The sequence below is a fragment of the Myotis daubentonii genome, chromosome 4, assembly GCF_963259705.1.
Source record: "Myotis daubentonii chromosome 4, mMyoDau2.1, whole genome shotgun sequence".
NCBI classification, from domain to species: domain Eukaryota; kingdom Metazoa; phylum Chordata; class Mammalia; order Chiroptera; family Vespertilionidae; genus Myotis; species Myotis daubentonii.
In genome coordinates this window covers 71,732,776-71,756,534 of record NC_081843.1, presented here as the reverse complement: position 1 = coordinate 71,756,534, position 23,759 = coordinate 71,732,776, and the positions used below count along the sequence as shown (strand labels likewise).

Sequence of the window (23,759 nt, the reverse complement as noted above, 5' to 3'; positions counted from 1 at the left end):
TAGGTCAACATTCAACCACTGAGCCATGCTGGCCAGGCCTGATCCATATTTTTAAGAGCCAGGAAGTATAGGACAGTGGTTGAGGGTCTGGACTCTGGCGTCGGAGAGTCAGTGTGTGAATCTGCAACCTAGAGGAGCCAGTTCTGCTTTCTCAACCTCGGTTTCTGCATATGTAAGATGGGAAGAATAATAATTGTGGGGTATTGTGAAGATTAAGTAGATTCATACACGTACATGAAAAAGGTATGATTGTAGTACATACTAAATGATGCAATTGACTCATGATCTCCAATTTTATAACATAATTATTGTTTTGATCGACCAAGTACTACTAATAATTATAATGACAACTCAGACATCTTAGTTAACACTTAGAGCAAAATGGTCACAGGAAATTTTGGAAAAGAAATTCCTTTCTCTATATATTTTTTATTTACAAGAGTATGATCAATAAAAAGCTTTTAAGCATAAAATATACATTAGGATGAAGTTCTTTTAGAGAAGTGAAAACAATCATATTATTTTAAATTATAGGTATATGTAAAACCATATGTATATTTAAAATTGTCAATATTTATAATACACTGGAAAATTACATTCTTTGCAACTATTTAATGAAAATTTTAGAGGTAAAACATTTTAGAGGTCACTTATGTGCTGAGGGGTATATAAATATGTATTTTTTAAATGTAGGTTTGTGCAAGCAAAAATGTTCAAAGACATTGGAATAAAACATTGACTTATAGGAGTAAGTGAAATTATAAAATTACCTTTATAATTTGTTCTCTGAGTACTAGGTATTAAGAATAATATCTCTGCACAGCCAGTGTTGCTTAGTGGTTGAGTTTCGACCTATGAACCAGGAGGTCACTGTTCGATTCCCTGTTAGGGCACATGCCCAGGTTGTGGGCTCAATCCCCATTGTGAGGTGTGCAGGAGGCAGCTAATCAATGATTCTCTCTCATCACTGATGTTTCTATCTCTCCCTCTCCATTCCTCTCTGAAATCAATAAAAAACATATTTAAAAAAATAGTAATATATTCTTTATCAAGTTATACAACTACACAAAATTCTAGATCTTGGGCTCCCCTGGCAGAAGTCATTAGACTCTGTGTGGACTAGCTTGGCTGAATGCCTCAGTGTTTCCGAGAGACTGTGTGTAGATCGCAGTGTGTTCCCAAGCCAATTCGCAGTGCCCGGGAGAGAGCCTTGCCCTTTGCTGGAGCTGGATTTGCTCTTTGATCTGTCTGTGGAAGAGGCCCTTTTGGAGTGGACCCTGCCCTGAGCCAGAAGTGGGGAGGCTGTACTGCTGGGTGGATGCTCTAAGACAGTGGTTCTCAACCTTGGCTGCACATTAGAATCACCTGGGAATCTTTTTAAAATCCTGATTTCTGGGCCTCATCCTCCGGAAATTCTGTTTCTTTGTTATGGGGTGAGGCCACAACATTAGTAACAAAGAAACAGAATTTCTGGAGGATGAGGCCCAGAAGTCAGGATTTTAAAAAGATTCCCAGGTGATTCTAATGTGCAGCCAAGGTTGAGAACCGCTGCTCTAAGAGGTTTGCTTCCCACTGGACAAGGCAGCTGTTGCCGCTCCCGGGGAAGCAAGAGAGAATAAGTAGCTTCTGATGAGGAACATGCTAGAAACGGACTATTTTTCTACATAAGTAAAAAAGAAGTGTGGGGGGAAATGCACATGCCCTTGGGTGTGTTTTGCTGCCAATTATATCAGTTAGAGATGCACAGTTGTAGTTTTCATTCTTAATTCATGCCATGCCTCAAGATGAAACTTTGGGTGCCATTTTCGTACTGGGCAGGCTTCATGTCAGCATCTCTATAGCTGTAACCATAATGAATATACAATTTTATGTGCTGGTTCTTACACTTAACGTTATTTTCCAGGCCTTGCCAAGGAAAGTAGTGCTTTTTAGAGGAGTGATATGATAATAGCGTAGCCATATTTATACCAGCTGGCGCAGAATCTGGGGAGAGCATGAGTTTTAGCTCATGTGAGTTGTTACGGCCTGTTCTCATGGCCTTTCGCGATCCAGGTACCAGCTTGTTGGAGACTTGGGTGGGAAAACGTAGCCTGCTCGGAGAGATTGGGGCCTTGGCATCATTTCCCAAAAGTTGTGGACCCTGCCTCAGCCAGTCTGGAGAAGCAGCATCGAGGGACATCCTGTGTTTACAAGCATTCAAGAGAGTCACCCAGCCCCACCTGAGCCCTAACCCCGCTCCATATGTTCTCCTGCCTCAAGTCGGGAACTCCCAAGGGTTGCATCCTGCGGCCAAGTCAGGAGTGGCATACAGCCCAAGCTGGTTGTTTATAGTCTGTGTGATGTTTTTGTGAAATATTTCATAGAAGGGTCTAAATTGAACATGAAGACAGCTCTACTTAAAACAATGCGGGGCTGCCTGGCTGGTGTGGGTCAGTGGTTGAGCATTGACTTATAAACCAGGAGGTCATGGTTAGATTCCCAATCAGGGTACATGCCCAGGTTGTGGGCTAGATCCCCGGTGTGGGGTGTGCAGGAGGCAGCTGATCAATGATTTTCTCTCAGCATTGATGTTTCTATCTCTCTCTTCCTCTCTGAAGGCAATAAAAATATACTTTTAAAAAAGTGAAGGGCTAATTCAGTAGTTTTTATTGGTAGTAATATAAATTAGTTTAATTGTTTTGGAGGAAAATACAGTAATATAGATCAACAGCCATATAAATAGCCATACTGTTTTTACTGATTCCTGACATTTTATTCTTAGGAAATAATCCATATTCTATATAAAGTATATGTATATTCCATACAAACAATTTATAGTAATTTAAAACTGGAAAATTATCTAAATGTTTAACAGTACAATAATGGCAAAACTCATGCTATATTAACTAGATGGAATATTATGTAATTGAAAATAAAGTTACAAGGATTATGCAAAATATAAAACAGTATATAAAGTATCCCCAAAAATGTATATACACACTATGAATAATTATAAAGGCAGTGTTTATTAAAACATTTCATTTTCAAAATTGAACTATCAGCTGTTAAAATGTGTATACATTTTTGGGGACACTGTATATGAAATAATGTTAGACATAAGAGGAAAAATTAAATTATGTAGTCACTGTGTACATAACTATGAAAAGTAAGACGGTAGGTAGATATTTTTAAAAAAATGGGAAGAAATCAACCTTTAAGAAGAAGGGGGGGAAAAAGAGCTCAAGGATGACCTAATCTGAAGCAATTATGAAATGTATTATATTTGCTGGCCTGAAGGGCCAGGGGGCGAAAATAATCATGAGCCCAGAACTCAGCCTTTAAATCAGGGTTTAACAACCCCTGGGTTCATGTGGAAAGATGGTATTTCCTGCTACCAGTTTTCTTTTTTGATTTTAGATATTTTGGGGGGTCCTAGACCTTGTTGTCTAGCAAATAATGAACTAGATCCAAACTATAAAAATAAGTTCTTAAAATCTCAACAGAAGTTTCTACGGAGAAATGAAAAAAAAAAAAAAAGAAAGAAAAAGATTTGTTCAGGAAATCGGATTAGAGTATACAGTTTTAACTTGACATATTAGGTTGCTTATATTTTTTAAAAATGTGTTTTTTATTGATTTTTAGAGAGAGAGGAAGGGAGAGGGAAAAGGGAGAGAGAGATAGAAACATAAACATCAATAGGCTGCTTCCTGCATGACTACTAGGGATTGAGCCCACAACCCAGGATGTGCCCTGACCAGGAATAGAACCAGCAACCTCTTAGTGCATGGGTCAGTGGTCAATTATTGAGCCACACTGGCTGGGCAGGTTGCTTACAATTTTAATAAAATATCTTTAAAATCAGAAACCGCCATTTCCCCCCATATATATCAGTTTATTCCTCCCTCTAATACTTACTTGCAAAATACCAGGATACAATCATTGTCTTTTAAAAATATCTATGATTACATTTTAATATAGAAAGTATGACTTCTTAATACTACAGCCTGTTAGTAGCATTTTTTTTTGTTACCTAGTTTCAAATTATTAGCAGTCTAAAAAGTGGGAGAAATATCTTATCATAGCTAAATTTTTATAGGTCAGATCTTTACCTAACATTTTTTATTAGATGATGAATAACAGATTTTGTAAGAGGTTTATCACATCCTTAGAAATTTTCTTCATGGAGTCTCTTTTGAGAGATTATCTAAAGAGAAAAACTAAAGAAATCACTGGGAAATCTGCTTCTGGGAATAAAAGGAATCTTTTTATTATCAAAGTTGGGTTGGAAGCAAGAAGAAAATACATTCCTGTGGTGCTTTTATTAGAAATTTGCATGGATTATATATCTAAAGAGAAGCGTTATGGTATTTTTAAAAATCATCTTGAAGATTCATCTGTACTCTTTTCAGTTGATTTAAAATTCTATTTGGCACCATTATCACAAGTAATTATACTAAGAAACTGCTACTTTATTTTGTGTTGCTCATAAAATATCTTCCTATGTGATAGTTGTCAGACATTGATATCTGGTTATCAATAAATTAGGCTGCTTTGTGTATTTGTTTTTGAAAATCCTTGAATATTCTGATTGCTGACTCATCACTCTGTTATACCCCAACATACCTAGCTCTAAAGTGGTGTAACTGTTTAGTACCTCAGAAATAGACTCCTAAGACAGAATTGTCACCATTATGTAACGTAGTGGAAGGAAAAAAATAATGCTTGGAAAGCACAAGCTCCAAATTGTTTTCCTTTAAGATGAAAATAGAATAAATGTAACGCCCGCACGTTGTTCCATGCTAAAGTAGTGCATTTGGTCTTAGCAGGCTTGGCACCCATAGGGAAACCCTAATTCTATTCTTGAATCTGGGCGTGTCTCAGCTCCCTGGTTTCTGAGTGTCATGACCTTGGATTAGTTACCTCTCTGAGCAACAAAGTGGGTGGAGGCTGGATGAAGGTCCTTCTGTCTGGCCTTCGTAACACTCAGGTTTGACTGGAGACGGAGAGCCCGAGTGTCCTCTGCTGACAGCACCGCCCATCAGGTATTTGTTTTAAACGCATGTTTCCACCAGAACAGAACATTTTAATAAAAACACTGATATGGAACATGACAAACAGAGACTTAGAGTCCTTTTTCTTCATTAAAATCTGTTTTATTTTTCTTTCTGCGATGCTATATAAAATCTCATCAATATACAGAATCATTCAGAGTCTCAGATTTTCTCATTTTCTCTGGATGAGAGCTTTGATTAGCTTTTTACAAGTTCTTAATTAGTAATTGGCTTGCTGTTTTGGTGGGGTGGTTTTTTTTTGATGTCTCTAATAAGTTTATATTCTATCAAAGAATTCTTTGAGGATGGTCTGAAATGTGCTACTCTGTGTTATGTTACAGAATATTATAATTCAATGTTCTTTATAAAATGCAACCAACAAGTGCTTTTAGGATTAAATGTTCATTTCTTCTTTTTGATGCTGGTGGCTGGGGTGGGTTGTTCAGTCTTATCATCATGCCTGACCTAGTTGTGCAGCCATTCCTGTTTAATTAATAGGCATTTGCATAAGCTCTTTTTACCCCCCAGCAAGCTTTATACTGGTCTTGTTGGTTATCTCCTTTCACCCTCTGAAGGATCAGCAGTGCTATTTCCATTTTGCATATCAAAATACAGAGAGATCAAATTATGTACAACAAATTGATAACTGAGTAAGTTTGGGAACTCAGAGTTCTGGCATATTAATGGTGTTGCTTAAAGCTACAACCTATATAGACTCTATTAATATATACAAGCTCTGCTCTCTCCTCCAGGAGTTAGAAATGGGATTGCCAGCCGCCCAGGGAGGGAGCCCTTTGTAGATTTATGCAGGTGTGGGAGAATTCACTGCTCCACTCCCTCTGGATCCATGAAAGCAAAGTTTTCTCCGCAGAGAAGAGGGTGTCTAAGAACTATTGCTGTGATGTCTGTAATTTTTAATAAAAATTCTAGGAAGCCTGGTGGCTTCTGGATAGCATACAGTTTTAAAGAACTGTCCTGTTTCTTTTCATTTGAATTAACCTTCCCCCAAACCATTAGAATTTCATTTTTAATTAACTGGCCACAAAATGTCAACAGGTGCAGCTAGAACAAAGCATAGCTTCACTTGGCTCCCCTGCCCATCCAGAACTGAGGAGAAACTTGCTGACCTTTCTGAGCATTTGGGCAAAACTTTTGTGTCTTCTCCACACTGTTTTTTCTTAAATATTTTCTCACTGTCTTTGTATCTGTAACCTCACTCATTTATTAGGGATAGAAATCGGTACTTGGATATTTCTTCTTTCCACCTCTTTTCTCTGTTTTTGTCTCCCCAAAAGGTAGAGAATTATTTGTACTTAAAACCTTGCTTCTATGTCTTGGATAGGTGTTGATTATATTCAGGAGATACTTGGATCTTACAGAGATTGCCTCAATCATTTAACAGCACCACCATTAACACAAAGAAAAATAAACATTTTTTCCTTCTCCAAATTTACCAAACTTCACAGTCTTATTTAAAAGATGGAATTCTGTGTGTCTATCACCTATTAAACTTGGAGTAGCCTCTTTCTGTTGTAAATCCTTCTGCCACTTTCTTCTCTTCCCCAAGTCCTGCCCAAGCTTCAAGGTCTGGGCCAGGTTAAATCCCATGTCCTCAGGAAGTCTTTGCTGCCCCCTCCTCCTGCCAGACAGAAGTGATCTCTCCTTTCTCTGAATTCCCATATTCCTGGATTTGTACCTTTTGAGTTGTCTGTTGTGTGTTCTAGCGATTTCTGTAACCCTTGAATTACAGATGCCCTGACAGAGCATAGGGAGAGATGAGGAGAGGGGATGAGATGTCCTATTTCATTTGACTCGGGTATATTTTTGGAGACTCAATGTCCCTCTCAGCTCATGAAAACATATACCCTGTGTACAGTCTGGTGTTTCTGACGGCAGGGATTCAACACAGCACTACAGAAATGGCACAGGTACAACATGTATTAGATCTTTAGGGTGAAATAGTGGTTGAGTTTCAGGCATCAGGATCTCACTGTGAGTATTATTCTATGAGTGTTCTTTCCACCTCTGCAACTGGTTTTCCTGTAGTTTACTGGTGACTCCTCTCCGGCCTGACACTCACAGGCCTGTCTCAAACACCCTCCACCTTATAATGGAAAGTACTTCATTCTTTCCTTGTGCCACCACGATCCCTTCACTGTCTTCTCTCCAGTGTGAGCCTCCCATGCCTCCTCTCCAAATGACAAAGAAAAACCCCTCCCACGGAGGGCATCTCTCTTGCCAGCTTTTCTTGTTCTTGGTCACAAGCCCTCTTACTCACCCCATCCACCATCAGGGCAAGTAAAATTTCTGTTCTCCCTAGGAAGCTGCTTCTCCATTCTCTTTGGAAATCCTAAGGGAAAGGAAGTTAGTGGTGACAAACTTACTTGACCTTTGGAACTCTCTGCCTTAGAGATGCAACCCAAGACTTCCAGTACTGGGAGTGCAACTGGACTATAAACCCCAGGAGTTGAGGTGATGGGATGCAGTTTTTATATCTTTCTAGTACAGAAAACTAAATTTTTGCCCAGCCACTGTTGCTCAATGATTTAGTGTTTACCTATGAACCCAGGAGGTCATGGTTCGATTCCATTCAGAGCACATGCCATTCAATGTCAGGAGACAGCCATTCAGTGATTCTCTCTCATCATTGATGTTTCTTTCTCTCTCTCTCTCTCTCTCTCTCTCTCTCTCTCTCTCTCTCTCTCTCTCCAGTCCTCTCTGAAATCAATAAAAAAAATAAATTGTAAATTCCATAAGAGCAGTCTTTGCTTCTGTCTTGAGTGTGCTTCTAGTATATCACCAATGCTTAGAACAGTGCCTGACACATAGAGCTTGCTCCCTAAGTATTTGTTGAATAAATGAATGGGTGGGTGGGTGGATAGATGGATGAATGCAGTAAAAAGTACATGAGCCTGGCTGGCATGGCTCAGTGGTTGAGCATCAACCTATGAAACCAGACGTCACAGTTTAATTCCCGGTCAGGGCACATGCCCAGGCCAGTGTGGGGCGAGCAGGAGGCAGCCTATCAGTGATTCTCTCATCATTGATGTTTCTATCTCTCTCTCCCTTCCTCTCTGAAATCAATAAAATATATATATACTTTTTGTTTAAAGTACATGAAGTGATAAAGGAGTGAGCTAAGTAGAAAGGCATGAGTATATTATATATTTTAGTAGTACTTTACTTGCTACTTAGTGGGACACTGGCGTGGCAGAGCGTAGGCTAATTCAGAATTAAAATCTGCATCTTGGTTATCGATTTATTTAGTGATAATTTAGGATATTATTTTATGTGAAAACCGATAGATTTTAGAATATATGCATAGTTGACATAAGTTTTTATGTGGAGACTTATTCCTAACCATGCTTTCAAACCCTCTCCTTTGCTCTTAGATCCAATTTGGAAGAAGTATTTGCAAAACAAGTACTGAAGTTTTTATCTTATCTGGGGACACCTATAAATGTACAAGAAGTATTGTCCTTTGTTTTGTGACAAAGAGAAAGGATGCTTCTGTCCCTTTCATGTCCCCACAGCAGCATAGGGAACTACTGGCACTTTCTGCACAAATATTCCCCTTTATGGGACAGGCTGCATGTGCCAATAACAGTTTACTTTGGCACAGTAGGACGTCTTTGTCTATGCAGTAATTCCACAAATATTTATTGAGTGCCTACTAAATGAAAGGTGGTCCTGGATGCTGAGACTAAAATAGTAATCAGAATACCTCCTCTGCCCTCAAGGACTTACAGTATGGGAGAGGAAGACTCCTGTAAACAGTCAAATACCTATGCAGAACAGTGAGGAATTAAGCAGAAGGTTTAAGGATGGTGTGCAGTGGGAGCACAGAGTGTGGGGGGGGGCACCTGATGCAGGATTGGGCGTAGAAGAAAGCTAAGATCTAGTGTTCACCTCACAACATATATAGTTATCACAATATTGCTGACTATGTTCCAAATGCTGTACTTTACATCCCAATTACTATTTTGTACCTGCCCATTTGATACAAGACTTATTGAGGGATCATTTTGTAAGTTATGTAAATGTCTAACCACTATTCTGTACTCCTGAAATTAATATTGAATATCAACTGTAATTGAAAAATAAATAAAATGTTTTTAAAATAAAAAAGCTGAGATCATGGGAGAGAAATGGGCATTAGTTGGTAAGGAAGGGTGGGAGGGTTTTGTAGGCAGAGGGAATCACCTGTACAAAGGCCTGCACGTAAGAAAAAGCAGTGTGTTTGGAGAACAGCAAATAATGGTTAATGGTAAACTGTGCATAAATATAGTAAATACTAGTATTCTAATTCTGAATAGGATTTTTAAACATAAAAGTGATAAAATAAATTTAAAAGGAGAAAAAGCATAGGTTTGATGATCAATTATGATATTCCACATCTAAATTATCATGAACAAATTTAAAGACAAATGAAAATCTGGAAATTAAAAATATTTTTATTATTTCAGCAACTTTTATGAGAGCAGGGGTTATCTGTTTATGTGCCACTATATACTAACATTTGACCCAGTGCATGGCTCACAATATGGTTGAATGAATGAAAAGAATCAGTATCCTCAAAAGGTCCTAAAGAGCTAATATAAATCAATATGATAACCCCTGAAGTCAAGAAAATATGAATAGACATTTCACCTTGGAGTCGTCCTTAGCTCTTTTATTTTATTTATTCCCCATGCAGCATATCAAATTCCTTAGCAAATCTTGTTAGTTCTACTTTCATAATAAGAAGATACCTGACCATTCTCCCCCTACCACACTAGCACCTAGTACAAGGCACCATCATATTTTGTCGGGGCTACTGCAGTGCTACTTAGCTGCTCTTCTTGCATCCCCTCTTGCCATTTTACACTATCAAAAGTAATATTTTCAAATGTGGATCAGAACATGTCACTTCATAGTTCAGAATTCTCCAAAGTCTCTCTATCACTCAATCCCCTTTCATTTCACTGGACTTCACTGGTCTTGCTGTTCTGTGAGCACTTCAAGCACTTTCCCGCACTAGGGCAGTAAGGTCTTAGCACGCCTCATTCCCTAACAGAAAAATACTCATTTCCCAAAGAGTTACATGGTGCTCTTCACTTGGTCAACTTGCTCTCTGCTCAAATGTTACCTCTGCAAAGAGGCCTTTACCTAAAATAGTGCTAGCCATCATTCTCTATATATTTAAAATTGTTCTCTTTCTTCCATGTGACCTTCTCAGCCTTACTCTGTATAAACATATTTTAAAAAGTACAGATAGCCTGGCCAGCATGACTCAGTGGTTGAGTGTCGACCTATGAACCAGAAGGTCATGGTTCGATTCCCGGTCAGGACACATGCCCGGGTTGTGGACTCAATCGCCAATGTGGGGTATGCAGGAAGCAGCTGATCAATGATTCTCTCTCATCACTGATGTTTCGCTCTCTCCCTCTCCCTTCCTCTCTGAAAGCAATAAAAAATATATATATTTTAAAAGGCCATATAACTTGTAGATTAAACACAAGTCTCTTTCATGTAAATATGGAATTGGAATAATTACTGTATTTAAGTACTAGTAGTTGGTCACAATAAAAAAGTACAGAATAATAAGCTGTTAAGTATGAAGGCCAACAGATATACCAAATCGAGGTATCAGATCCTCATAGTCATATATTTTTGGTGCAAAAATATAAAATAAATATGTTGAATATATTTTTTAAAATTGGAAGAAAATACTGAGAGTATGATATAGGAAGAAGATACTATAATAATGATCAGGCAAATTTAAGGAGTAATCAAATAGAATTTTTAGAAAGGGAAGTATATAATTAGAAGGCCTACACTAAAAAGCAGATAAAGTTAAGAAAGCATTGATGTATTAACAGTAGACTATGAAGAATTTATATACATTGTAGCAAAAACTGAGAAAAAGATGGTCAATATAACAGGTCCAGAGATACAAGGGAGAGAAAAGGACAAACACATGTCTAATAGAAATTCTAGAAGAAGAAAAGGATACTGATATTTAGATTTAAAAAGCTCAATAAATCCCAAGTAAGATAAATTAAAAGAAATCCACACCTTAGACACATGATAGCGAAGCACCAAAGAGAAAGAGAGCTGAAAAGAAATGGAAATTATACTGACTTCCACACAGAAAAATGCAAGATAGGAGAAAATGGGGTAATAAAGTGCTGAGAAAACATAATTGTAACCTAATATTTTATATCTACAACATGTATTTTTCAAAAATGAGGGAAAGATAAAGTATTCATTATATGGGACTATTTACTAGTACTACCTAGAGATCTTTAGTAAGTATCTATAGGTAGTAAACAATAAGAAAATTATCCAAGAATAAATATCTGATAATAGGAAAAAATGATAAGCAAAGAGAATAGTAGGGGCCCTGGCCAGGTGGCTCAGTTCATTGGAGCATCATCCCATACACTGAAAGGTTGCAGGTTTGATTCCCAGTCAGGGCACATACCTAGCTTGTAGGTTTGATGATTCCCAGTTGGGGCACGTACGAGAGGCAACAAGTAGATGTTTCTCTCTCCCTCTCTCTCTCCCTAAAATTATTAAAAAACATATTCTCAGGTGAGTATTAAAAAAAAAAAGAATTGTAAAGTGTGAGTAGATCTCAACACACATTTGGGTTACAAAGTACTGATAATATCTAATTTATAGGGTTAAAAAACAAAAGATACAATTGAAATACTGAACAACAGTAGTACAGAAATCAGGAAGGGGTGATCAGAGTTAAACATCCTAAGGTACTTGTTTAGGAAAAAGGCAAAGATATTGAATAATATCTTTGTGAATTTTATTGAGTGAAACATTTACTTAAAATTTGTGGGATAACTACTACAAGTTAGAAATACAATATGTATTTTTCAAATTAATTAAAAGAGAAAAAGCAATCGGGGGGGGGGGGGGGGGGTGGGGAACAGAGCCTACACTCAACCAATCCAAAAGAAAGCAACAAAGGAGGGAAAAAAGAAACCAAAAAACGAAACATTAAAAGTAGAATGAGTAAAAAGTCTAAAATAGGATGGGAGAAATGAAATCAGATCACAGAGCCTGTAAATGAACTAAACACTTCATTTAAGAGACAGATTATAAAGGTGGATTTCTTTAATAAAATCCAACTATGTTCTTTTTACATGAAATACCTCAAACACAAGGACATGGAAATATTGAAAGGTAAATAGTGTTTTAAATGTATAAGGTAAATAGAAACGGGTATGGCTATACTAATATCAGATAAAAGTCCTTTGTTGGCAGGAAGTCTAATCAGAGATGTGTGATTATTTCATACTAAAGCTTCATTCTCTAGGAAGATATAGTTCTATGAGTTTAGATAAAAGCTTCAGGACCTATAAAGCAAAATTTTACAAACTACAAGCAAAAATGGACAAATCAACTTCTCTTAGAAATTGGTAAATCAAGCTGATAAGGATATAGAAGATGTGGACAACACAGTTACCGTACTTGATCTAGTAACACATGGACAGCACTGTAGCCAACAACTTGAATTGACACCAACTCTGGTCAGTGGGGTGAGGAGGTGCAACGTAAGGGTGTGGACTTGCTTTGCTCCTCACTACAGGGTTAACTTTAAGCATAATCTCTTTGAACCTGTTCTCCAAAGTGGCAATAATAAAGCCTTCATCAAAGAATTATTTAGAGCCGAAACTGGTTTGGCTCAGTGGATAGAGCGTCGGCCTGCGGACTGAGGGGTCCCGGGTTCGATTCCGGTCAAGGGCATGTACCTGGGTTGCGGGCACATCCCCAATGGGGGATGTGCAGGAGGCGGCTGATCGATGTTTCTCTCCCATCGATGTTTCTATCTATCTCTCTCCCTTCCTCTCTGTGAAAAATCAATAAAAAAATATATTTAAAAAAAAAAAAAGAATTATTTAGATAGGTGACCTCATACAAAGTACTTAGCACCGTGCCTCGTACTGTAGGTGCTCAACAGCCATTTTCCCTTCCCTGCTTGAGGGGACCCTCTCTATAGCTAAGGAATGTGTCCAGAGTGGAAAGCAAATTTGATCAGTTTGGAATGTGAAACTGGATGAAAGCTTAGTACATGAAATTATATTTGTGCCCTCCTGGAGAGCCGAGAATATTAAGATACGAACCAAGTAACTCATATTTAATAGATGTAAGAATGAAGGTGCAGTATTATCATTTCCTTGTGATAGTCATATCTAATAGTTCTGAAACCAATTCTCAAAATTCATGTCAGACTTATTTTATGAGACATTTAACTATTGCTAAATTAAATTTCATAAGAGAATGTGTCTATATAACTTCTCTGGAGTTAGAGATAGAAATCTGACCCATCATTTCTATTTTCACGGAAAACCATTTAGCAGAACTTTGTTCCAGTAGAAGTGTTTATTGAGTTGTAAGCCTAACACAGTTCATTGGCTGCATGTATTTCCACACTGACATTTTTCTCAGCGCAGATTTGCATCAGTTCATTAGTACTGACAGCAGATGGTAGCACTTTCACACAAATTTACCTTCCGAATTGATCTAAGAAATGTCACTAAAAAGATCCTGACAGTTTTGATGTTCTTCCATTTCTGAAAATGGTATGTTAAATAAATAAGGTGTAGGATTTTAGGTTGGGTTTTTTTTTTTTTTTTAACTCCAGCACATAATTCCTAAACCAACTAAAGACAGCTTTCATCTCTGATTCTGGCTATTTGAGGGAGAAAGTCGAAAATACAGATAATCTTGCCTGATAGCATAAGACTTAATAAATCTCCATGGCAGAAAAGTGGCTTTTGGAGAATATTATCCAGATTGATTGTCTACACTGATCAGATGCTTCAAATTATTTTAAAATTATCTATCTTACTTTGAATACAAATTGTTTGGCTTGCAGGATCAGCTGATTGAAAGTGACTGAAAAAATAGTATTGGCTCAGGTTGCAAAGCTAATTCTGTCACTGCTGCAGCATTAAGATACCCATACCAGTAAGCACATTTTAAAATTACATATCCTTTGTCTTTAGTTAGGGTTAAATCTTTATATCATTACAAGACAAGAAGACTTAATATTTGATAAATGATGAATGAGGGAATATATGAATTCTAATCACACCAGGAAAATGTTATATTTTCTTCATTATGTAACCATTATTATATTCTTAATAACTCAAGGCCTATGTTTAGTAATCTTACACATTTGGAAACAGGATTTCTTTTGAGTATTTTAAAAAATCACCTTCTAGCTGTATTTGAATACTGACTAGGTCATGATTTGGCTAATTTGCCACAACTAAGAAAAGCTGATACACTTGAGAAAGCATTGAATGTTGACTGTATACAGTTTAACCATGCCATTAATTATGGATGCTTTTGACATATTGCTAGAAAAGTGGTCATGATTAACAACATACTTAAAGGATCTATTTAACAACAAGAAGGAGCTTTTGGGTTCCAATTCTCTTAAAACAACATCCTTACTAAGATTCTAACAATAGGAACACAAGTTAACACTGACTTAAATTAGCTAAAATATAGCAACTCTGTTCAATATATTTCCATCACTCCATCCTTTGTGCTATTACTTTCATGTATCTTATCTAATAAAATAGAAACATGCAAATTGACCGTACCTTTGCTACACTCACAAGCCACGCCCACCAGCCAATCAGAGCGACTATATGCAAATTAACCCAACCAAGATGACGGCTGGCTTATTACCCTTTTATTATATAGGGTAGAGGCCTGGTGCATGGATGGGGGCCGGCTAGTTTGCCCTGAAGGGTGTCCCGGATCAGGGTGGGGGTCCTGCTGGGGTGCCTGGCCAGCCTGGATGAGGGGCTGATGGCTGTTTTCAGGCTGCCCGCACCCCCTTCAGGGTGGGGGTCCCCACTGGGGTGCCTGGCCAGCCTGGATGAGGGGCTGATGGCTGTTTTCAGGCTGCCCGCACCCCCTTCAGGGTGGGGGTCCCCACTGGGGTGCCTGGCCAGCCTGGATGAGGGGCTGAGAGCTGTTTTCAGGGGGGCCAAGCCTGAAATTGAAGCTCCCAGTCTCTCCTTTTTTTCTTTTTTTTTTTATTCTGAGATTTATTTACCTTCTGTAATTGAAACTTTATTGAGGCTCCAGCTCCGAGGCTGGCTGGCTGAAAGCAGGTTTCTGGGTTTGTTTAGTTTCTATAAATGCAACATTGTTTCTTAGAGTGCAGCTCAGAGCCCGGCCACGCAGGCAGAGAACCTTGGCTTCCTCCATCACTGGAGCAAACAAGCCTCCTGTTTGCTTCAGCTGCCTGGCTGCCAGCCGCCATCTTGGTTGGCAGTTAATTTGCATATCACCCTGATCAGCCAGTGGGAAGCGTAGCAGAGGTATGGTTAATTACCATGTTTGTCTATTATTAGATAAGATATATATATAAAATATATATATTATATTACAAATATAATATATGTAATACATATACATATATTATAAACCCAACACTATAGTATTATAATTTTTGTTTACATAATCTTATGTCTATTCAAGTAAATAAGAGAAGAAAAATTTCTTAATTTTCTGTATTTACCAACTATGATGCTTTTTATTTTTTTCCTGTGAATTTGAGTTACCCTCTGGTATTGTTGCCTGAAGGACTTCCTCTAGTATATCTTATAAGGGAGCTCTAATAGCAAGGAATTCTCAGTCTGTTTCCCTGGGCAAGTATTTAAATTACCTTTATTTTTTGAGGGATGGTTTTGCTGGATAAAGAATTCTTGGTTGACATCTCTAAGTTTTTTGTTTGTTTTTTCACTCGGACTTTGAATAGGTCCTTCTGTTGTCCTCTGAACTGATGAGAAGCTAGTCATTATTGCACTGTTATTTCTCTTTATGTGGTGAGTCCTTTCCCTCTTGGTGCTTTTAAGATTTTTCTTCTATCTTTGGCTTTCAGCCTTTAGACTCTAATGTATTTACCTGTGGCTTTCTTTATGTTTCTACTTAGGGTTTGTTGCACTTCTTATATCTGTAGGTTAAATTTTTTAATCAAAGTTTAGAAGTTTTAAGTTAGTATTTTTTTCAAATATTTTGCCTGCTCCTTTCTGTCTCTCCTCTTGTCCCAGACTCCTATTACATATATGCTGGTATGACTGGTATTGTCCAAGGGATGCTGTTCATTTTTTATTTTTATTTTTTCTTCCATTCTGATTGAATAATTTATATTAATATATCTTTAAATTCACTAAGTCTTTTTACTGCCATCTCATATCTACTATTGAACCTATCTAGTGAATTTTTTTATTTCTGTGTTGTACTTTTCAAATCTAGATTTTTCATTGGTTCTTTTCATAGTTTGTATTCATTAATTGATTGTCATTGTCATAATTTTTACCTTTTAACTCTTTAAACAGTTTCTTTAGTTTTTCAAACGTAGTTATAGTAGCTGTTTTGAATTCTTTGTAAATGCAATATCTGGGCCCACTCAGAGTTGTTATTATTATTATTATTATCATTATTTTATGTATTGGTTTTCGTATACAGGTTAGTGGTTAGACAATTATACACTTTACATATTGTTCCCACTGATATTTCCAGGAGCCCAACTGGCACTACACATAGTTATCACAATATTATTGACTTATTTCCTATGCTTTACTTACTTCTCTCTGACTATTTTATACCTACCAATTTTATTAATGGATTTTTTCTTTGGTATGCTTCACCCTTTTCTGTTTCTTTGCATGTCTCAAATTTCATTGAAAGCTAGACATTTTAGATATTATACTGTAGCAATTCTGGATTCCAATGTTTTCCCCTGAAGGTTGTATTTTAGTTTTTGTTGTTATTGTTTTTGTTTGTTTTAGTAACTTTTCTAGGATTTATCTGCAGAACTTGCCTCTCTGTAACTGTAGTCATTGATGTTTTTGCTATTTTATTTTTTATTCTTATTTCCTGGCTTCCTTGGCGTCACCCAGCTATGTCAATATAGCTTGCTGGTTAGCCAGGGATTGGACAGACTGTGCCCAGGTACCTGTAGCCTGTAAGTCTTCTATCCTTTGCCGATGGATGTGTGTGGGAGTTGGGAGCATGCTCAGATTTCAGTTAATGTTCAAGTTCATGTCAGCTTTTACTTTCCATCAGGCCTTCTCATATCTCCCCTGCACCTGTGTGTAGTTACCCACCAGCCAGGGATGTCTAGAGAACTTGCCTAGTCCTTCTACGAACTGTCTCCTCTCCAGAATCTCCCCATTAAATTTCTGCCTGGTCTGCTGCTTGCCTCAACTGGGATCACAACATCTGGCTAGCAGAGCTGTGGGTTTAATTTTCTTTTCATTTAGTACCATTTTTGCGATTTATATTGCCGGTGTCACTGGGCAGTAGTGTTTGCTGTCTGCTGCAAATCGGGTCAGCCCTGCTGGCAGCACAGCCACTGGTTCTTATGGCCAACTCCTTTCTGGTAAAACTTACTGTTGATACAGTGGGTGGAGGTGGAAGGGGATGTGGAGGTGTTTCTAGGCCAGAAGGCTGCAGGCTCTCTCTCTGTGCTAGCAGCTTTTTATGAATTAAACATATTTCAAATTTTTTATTTGCCCTTGGTTGATTTTCACAGCCTGGAATGTAAAACAAATCTTTTATTTTAAAGGAGTAAACCAGATCATGTATTTTAACTTTTTCAAAGTAACTCACACTGGCCATCCTGGACCCACTCTCATTCTTACAGGAGCATCCCATACTTGGGCAACCCTTTTTTGTACTCCATCCCTGCAAGACGAATGAATTTATGACTCCCGTCTTAAAGAATTCCCGAAAAATCAATAGGTAAGAAACACCATCAAGATACATTGGCGTTAACTCTTATTTTAAAAGTGTAAATCTTTTTATGTGACTCTGGAAGCTAAGCTAAAAAAGAAATATTCTTTGTAATAATAATAATGGCTAACATTTATTGATTTTTACTGTGTGCTAGGCACTGTTCTATTCCAGATATATTAATGCATTGGATTTTTATAACGCCCCTATGAGCCAAGTTCTATTATTTTATGCAGTTTGCAGAGGAAGAAGCTAAAGCATAGAAGGGTTAAATGATTTGGCCAAGGTCAGAAAGCTAGTTAAGTGGTGGAACTGGGATTTGAAAATTGAAAAACCAGGCATTTTGCCTTAGAGCCCTGCTCTTCATCACTGCACTCTACTACCTTAGCAAATGCTATAAATTTTAGGTGTAAAATTGGAATCCTCAAGGGGACTCTGGAGTCCCAGTGCCTTCAACTTTCTTAGTGAGGGATCCTTACACTATTTTTGGAGCTTGAGTCCTTGTCAAGCAATGGGGCAGGCTTTGGAAATGCTGGGGTTTCAAGTGGTGGGAATGCATCTTTGAAGAAAGCCTTGTTTCTTTTATTTTCAATAACTGATTTTCTATCATTCGTCCAAACTACAATGGAAGTACATGGACTTGCCTGTGTTTTCACTTGTTTCCCAGGAATGTCAACTACATCACGTCTTGGCTGAGCATTGTTGGGCCAGTTGTTGGGCTGAATCTACCTCTGAGTTATGCCAGAGCAGCCTCTCAGAGTGAATGAAATGTCGACTGGCAAGGTAAAAAGCAAAGCCTGGACTGAGTGTTTGCTGTTACAAAGATCCTGGTGTCCCTGTTGCATGTAGATACGTTGTCCCTGCTGGCCCCACCATATATGAAGTTTACTTTCATATTTCATAGGATGATCACTGACTTGTTTCTTAAAACTTTCCAACCAACGAGCTCCCAATCATTTAGGAAGCATTTTACTACGCTATAAGTGACACTCATACAACAAAAGACTGAGTGGTTTTATTTTAGAATTGGTATTCTTGAAATAAGTCTTTACTGCTCAGCTAACCTTTTATTCTCTTGGCTTTTGTTTTGTTCTTGTTCTTCAGATTCTTCTGTTGAGCCGAAGAGCTTAGAAATTGCAGCATGAAGAATGCTGGAAGTTTATGGCTGACCCTGGTTTTAATGGGACCAATGCCATGAGTTTTCAGATCACCAAGATTTTAACATGGATTATTTTTTTCCCTTGGAAGCAAATGTCTGCAGCAACTGATATACCATATATTTAAAAGAAACACCCAAAGACAAAAATCAATATAAATAGCAAAAAATGAATCCAACTCAATAATAGAAATGCTGACATCATTCAGGCATTTCCAAGTCATTCTTTCATGCCTGAGACTTGTTTTCTTCACCTTTAGTATGAGAATAACAAGCTACCTCAATAGGGTTGTGTGAGAGCCACGTGAGATCATTAATAAATGGAAAAATATTGTAAAGCAAATAGTTATTAATTATTATATTATATCCACCTTTCTTATATTTGATTGTTATTCACCCAGTCTGTCAGTAAGTTTACTAGCCAGTAAGGTATGAAGATGAACCTAATCTGGAGGAATTTTTGGTTGGGAGTTGCTTGTTTTGTAACTAAGAGAAAAGTGTAATTGGCTCTTTAGAGCATCTACTTTAGTGCCTGTTGCTGAGGGACGCACTTTAGAATCACCGAGGCTGTTTTACAAGTACAAATGCTGGCTGCCACCATCTGAAACAGCCTCTCTGGGCGATTCTGATGCACAGACTTTGGGGAACCGCTGGTGTGGATGTGTGGCATTTATCTGTGCTGTTTTGGTCTCCTGGAAGGCCGCCTCTGATTCTGTGTATAGCTCCAGCAAGCTGGACTGGCTTGCTAGCAGGTGTCTGGGCATTGCCCCGAGAGCCTTCCCGGTAGTAAGGAAGGCCAGGGGGCAGTTGTTCACAAGGAGGCCCTCTGGGTGAGCGGTTAGGGTGCGGGGTGAATGGAAGAGAACTGTGACAGTTCCTCCAGTCTGTAGGTTAAGGGCTGAACTCTCACAGAGGGAGTGGGAGTAGAGAAAGGGTTAATTCGAACTGCTAGGAAAGCTAAAAGTAAATTTTAAAATGCTGATCTGCACATATTCATGCTGGGGTGAGAGCCTGCTTACATGCTTGCTGGCATTTTGGTATTTACCACTTAACATCTTTTCAACTTCTGCAAGGGATTTCCCCCCCCACACCCCCACTCTCCCTAATGCAAACACAGATTTCTCAGCAAGCCATTTCTCAAGGCAGGTCATTCTGGGGGGCAAAAAAAATTAATGCATCCTCTAGATTATGTACTTGCCTAGAAATATATTTTGCTAACACTTTCTGAGATGATAGTAGTCTATCAATTTGGGGCCAGTGTGTAGGTTTTGTTTAAGTTTAAAAAAAAAGGTTTTTTTCTCTCTGATTAATGGAGACCTGAAAATTCATGAGTGGAGGGAAAAGTTCTGAAGTGCTCCCTCCGGGAGGCGATGGAGCCTCCCTCCCCAGATGGATCCCTCTCCTCCGCAGCTGTGTTTCCTTCAGACTGTTTTTCACTTAAAAATTTTTTTTTAAATTTTTGGTTGATCAAAATTTTCGTTTTTAAAAATGCAGTTATATAGCAGACTGCCATCCCAACAGTTATAAAACATTGGAAAGTAACAGTTCTTTCTCTGGAAGATGAGGCTTTTCCCTCTGGGATTCCTCTCCAGCTGATATAAGGCAAAGCCCCTTCAGTCAGAAATCAGGCTGGTTAAAGCTGCTCCCAGCCAGCCTCCTAATCTCTGTCGTTGTGTGACCTTGGAGAAGTTGTTTCACCTCTTTGGTCCTCAGTTTAACTATGTGGCTGGTGAGGCCCACTCCAATTCTTGGGTCTGTGAAACACAGAGAAATCTGTGAGTCTGGTTAGCTGCTCTGTGTGTGACTTAGGCCAATTTTCTTAATCTCCTGTAGTCTTTCACCATTTCTATATATATAAAAAAAAGCCTACAGTATCTATCCCACTCACCTAACAAGGGCACAGAGATCAAAATGGTAAGTCAATCTAGATGTGCTTTATAACCAGCAGTGCCATATGGAGTTAGGGGGACCGCAGATCATTGGCGCCTGCTCCCGTGGGGACCCAGCACACCTCCTCCTTCCCACCTCATTTCATGCCTGACTCCTCCCCAACGCAAACGGGCTCCAGATCAGGCTGTTCTCCTCTGCTCACATCCTTACCTGACCCTTGCGCATGCTGTTCCCACCTGGAAATGCTTCCTTCCCTATCCCTCTACCAATTCTCAACCTAGCCTCTAAGGTTCAGTCTTCACAGAGCCACCACCGCCACCCGCTGGGAGAGCTCTCCCGGCATTACTCACTGTACAAAGTCTTATTAGCATTTAGTTGTCTCCCTTTCACTCTGATTTCTCTCCTTTCTTAACTACGGGTAATAAGTGATGTAAGGTGATGACCCACTTTTGGGCATGTTCTAAGGTGGCATGTAGGGAAGAGTTGCTGTCTGGCCTGATTAGTGGTCCATAGAAGGCTGGGTCTGGGGATTCGAGCGGGTGGACCAGTTCATTGAGCGACCAGTGGAAGGACCAGAGGCTGTGTTGATCTTCGGGAACTAGCCTACAAGCTGGAGGTTAAAAGCACAAGACTAACCACCCCTTCAATGAAAATGTAGTAAAATAAAGGAAAAAAGATTTCAAAACTGGATTTTCACTTCCATTTCTCCCACGATTGATATAGTTTTTATTCATACGCTCAAGATATTAGGAAATGGAGATCTGCATGGTCAAAGCCAGCTCTTTATATAAATCAGGGAGCTGATATTCCAATGAGTTGAGTTTTTTTAGGATTAAAATTTAAAAGAATATGCAAACATTCACTTCAGCAGATACTGGGTTCCTCTTATGTACTGAGCCCTAGGCTAGGTGCCAGGGATGGCAAACAGAAAGACACGATCCTGGCTCATAAGAATGCCACAGTCCAGTGGAGAAGACCAGGGGAAGACTCGGACAGTAAGATGCAGCCTGTGGCAGGGCATGGAAAGCAAAGCACGAGGGAACATTCGCAGAGGAATGTGAGTGGAGCCACAGCAGAAACGGGGGAGAGCTCTTGAAGGTGCAGATGGGGAAGAGGTGAAGAGAGGCTAGCTAGTGGGACTGGGGCCAGGTCTGGAGGGGCCTTTATTGCCACACTGATCATTTATATTTGGCCTGAAAACCACAAAGAGCCACTGAGGGAATAGTCAAGTAAAGGAGTTAAAGGGATCACATCTGCATTTTAGAACGAACCTGTATTTTTCAAATGACTATTTCAAATAACTAAGCATAATATACTTGAGTCAGTTTTCTCACCAGCAGGTACTAGCCCATTGGCTTTAGAAGGTACAGGAGTGCAGAAAGGGCTGGGAGTATGCCAGGGACGCTTTTCAGTTTTGCCTGGAGCCTTCCACAACAGAACCTGCCAGTGTCCTGAAAGGCCTAAATCCTGGCTTACTGTTTCACCTGGGGCAAGTCACTGCACTCTCTGAGCTGCTGGTTCTTAATGGAAGGAAGTGCATTAGATGAAGTGAAATCAATTTATTGGTTTATGACCAGTATTTTGTCTGTGTGTGTGAAATAGAGTATGTCTGGGAAGAACATTCTGTGTGTTTCCTTTACTCTCATAATACTACCATGCTCACAGCACTTTTGATACCAGATGTGTGGGTTTGCAACACATCAAACAATGCTGTAACACCCCTAGGTGTCCTACAACACACCAGTTCTGTCAGGTCCGATACTACCTGTCTGGAGTCAGTGTCAGATCTTGATTTCAGTAGGTCAAGATTTCAGTCCCACAAGGCTGCCCCCATCTGAGACTCCAGTCTCAAGTCCCAGGTTGTCACCTGTATTTTTAACCAATCAGCCTTAAATTGGGGTTCCCATGACCACCTTCTTGGGTACAATAATTTACTAGAATGGCTCATAGTACTCAGGAAAACACTTATATTTACCGGTTTATTATATAATAAATATGAAAACTAGGAAGATGAAAAGGTATAATAGGGCAAGGTCCAGAGGGCCCCACATGCAGAAGCCTCTGTCCCCATGGAGCTGGGGTGCATCGCCCTCCCGGTGTGTAGGTGTGCTTACCATCCTGGAAGCTCTCTGAACCCTGTGCTTTGGGGTTTTATGGAGACTTCTGCACATCGGGCATGACTGATCATTTACTCCACTGCTATTCCAGGTCCCCTTCCTGAATGATGGCAGATGGGCTGAAAGTTCTACACTTCTAATCAGAACTTGGTCTTTCTGGTGATCTCCCCCCATCTTGAAGCTATTCAGGAGCCCACTAAGAGTTGCCTCATTACAACAAATGTCACTCCTTCCACCCAGGACTTTCCAAGGGATTCAGGAGCTCTGTGTCAGGAACTTGGGGCAGAGAACAATATATGTATTTTCTATTATTTCACAAATACATAGGAAAAATTGCATTGCACAAATAAGGTTATCGTTGTTATTGTTTTGAGAGGCTTTGGTTTCAACTACATTCGTGTGTGTGTGTGTGTGTGCGCGCGCGCGCGCGCGCGCGCTACATTGTGATGAAATTGTATTTCTAACTCCAGAAAACAATGGGATATTTGAAAACTAATAAATAGTCTCCCTTCCAGTTCTAAGACCCCCTGACTTCCTTATATTGCTGACCAGTAGGTTGCTGAAGATTATTCTAGAAGGATATATGAACTACTTTATTATTGTGCACATGGCACTGGGCTACTTTAATATGTACATAGGTCCCCGCAGCTGCTCCCCTGGATTTTTAAAGGGCGTGTCTGTAAAAGTGCTTTCACATTTTTGTTCTTATATTTGGTAGTGTTCTTTCAACCAGTAATGTTGAAGCCCTTGCTTTCTATGCAACTTTTGTGCTGTCAATAGCGCCACCTAGTGGAAATATAGCAC

General features: G+C 39.0%; 1 protein-coding gene across 8 annotated transcripts in view; it reads left to right on the top strand.

Annotated features, from left to right (window-relative positions):
* ATG10 (autophagy related 10) overlaps window positions 1–19,291 on the top strand; it is a 207,097-nt gene extending 187,806 nt beyond the window's left edge. For 6 of the 8 annotated variants that reach the window (XM_059694179.1, XM_059694175.1, XM_059694181.1 and 3 more), the window contains one exon: window positions 8,423–9,140. In XM_059694179.1, the coding sequence (XP_059550162.1) occupies window positions 8,423–8,677 (255 nt within the window). In that variant the 3' untranslated portion in view covers window positions 8,678–9,140. Of the gene's footprint in view, window positions 1–8,422; window positions 9,141–17,703; window positions 17,802–18,423; window positions 18,576–18,896 lie in introns of those variants that run through there. The other 2 variants (XM_059694176.1, XM_059694177.1) reach the window with 2 other exon arrangements.
* The last annotated feature ends 4,468 nt before the right edge of the window (window positions 19,292–23,759 follow it).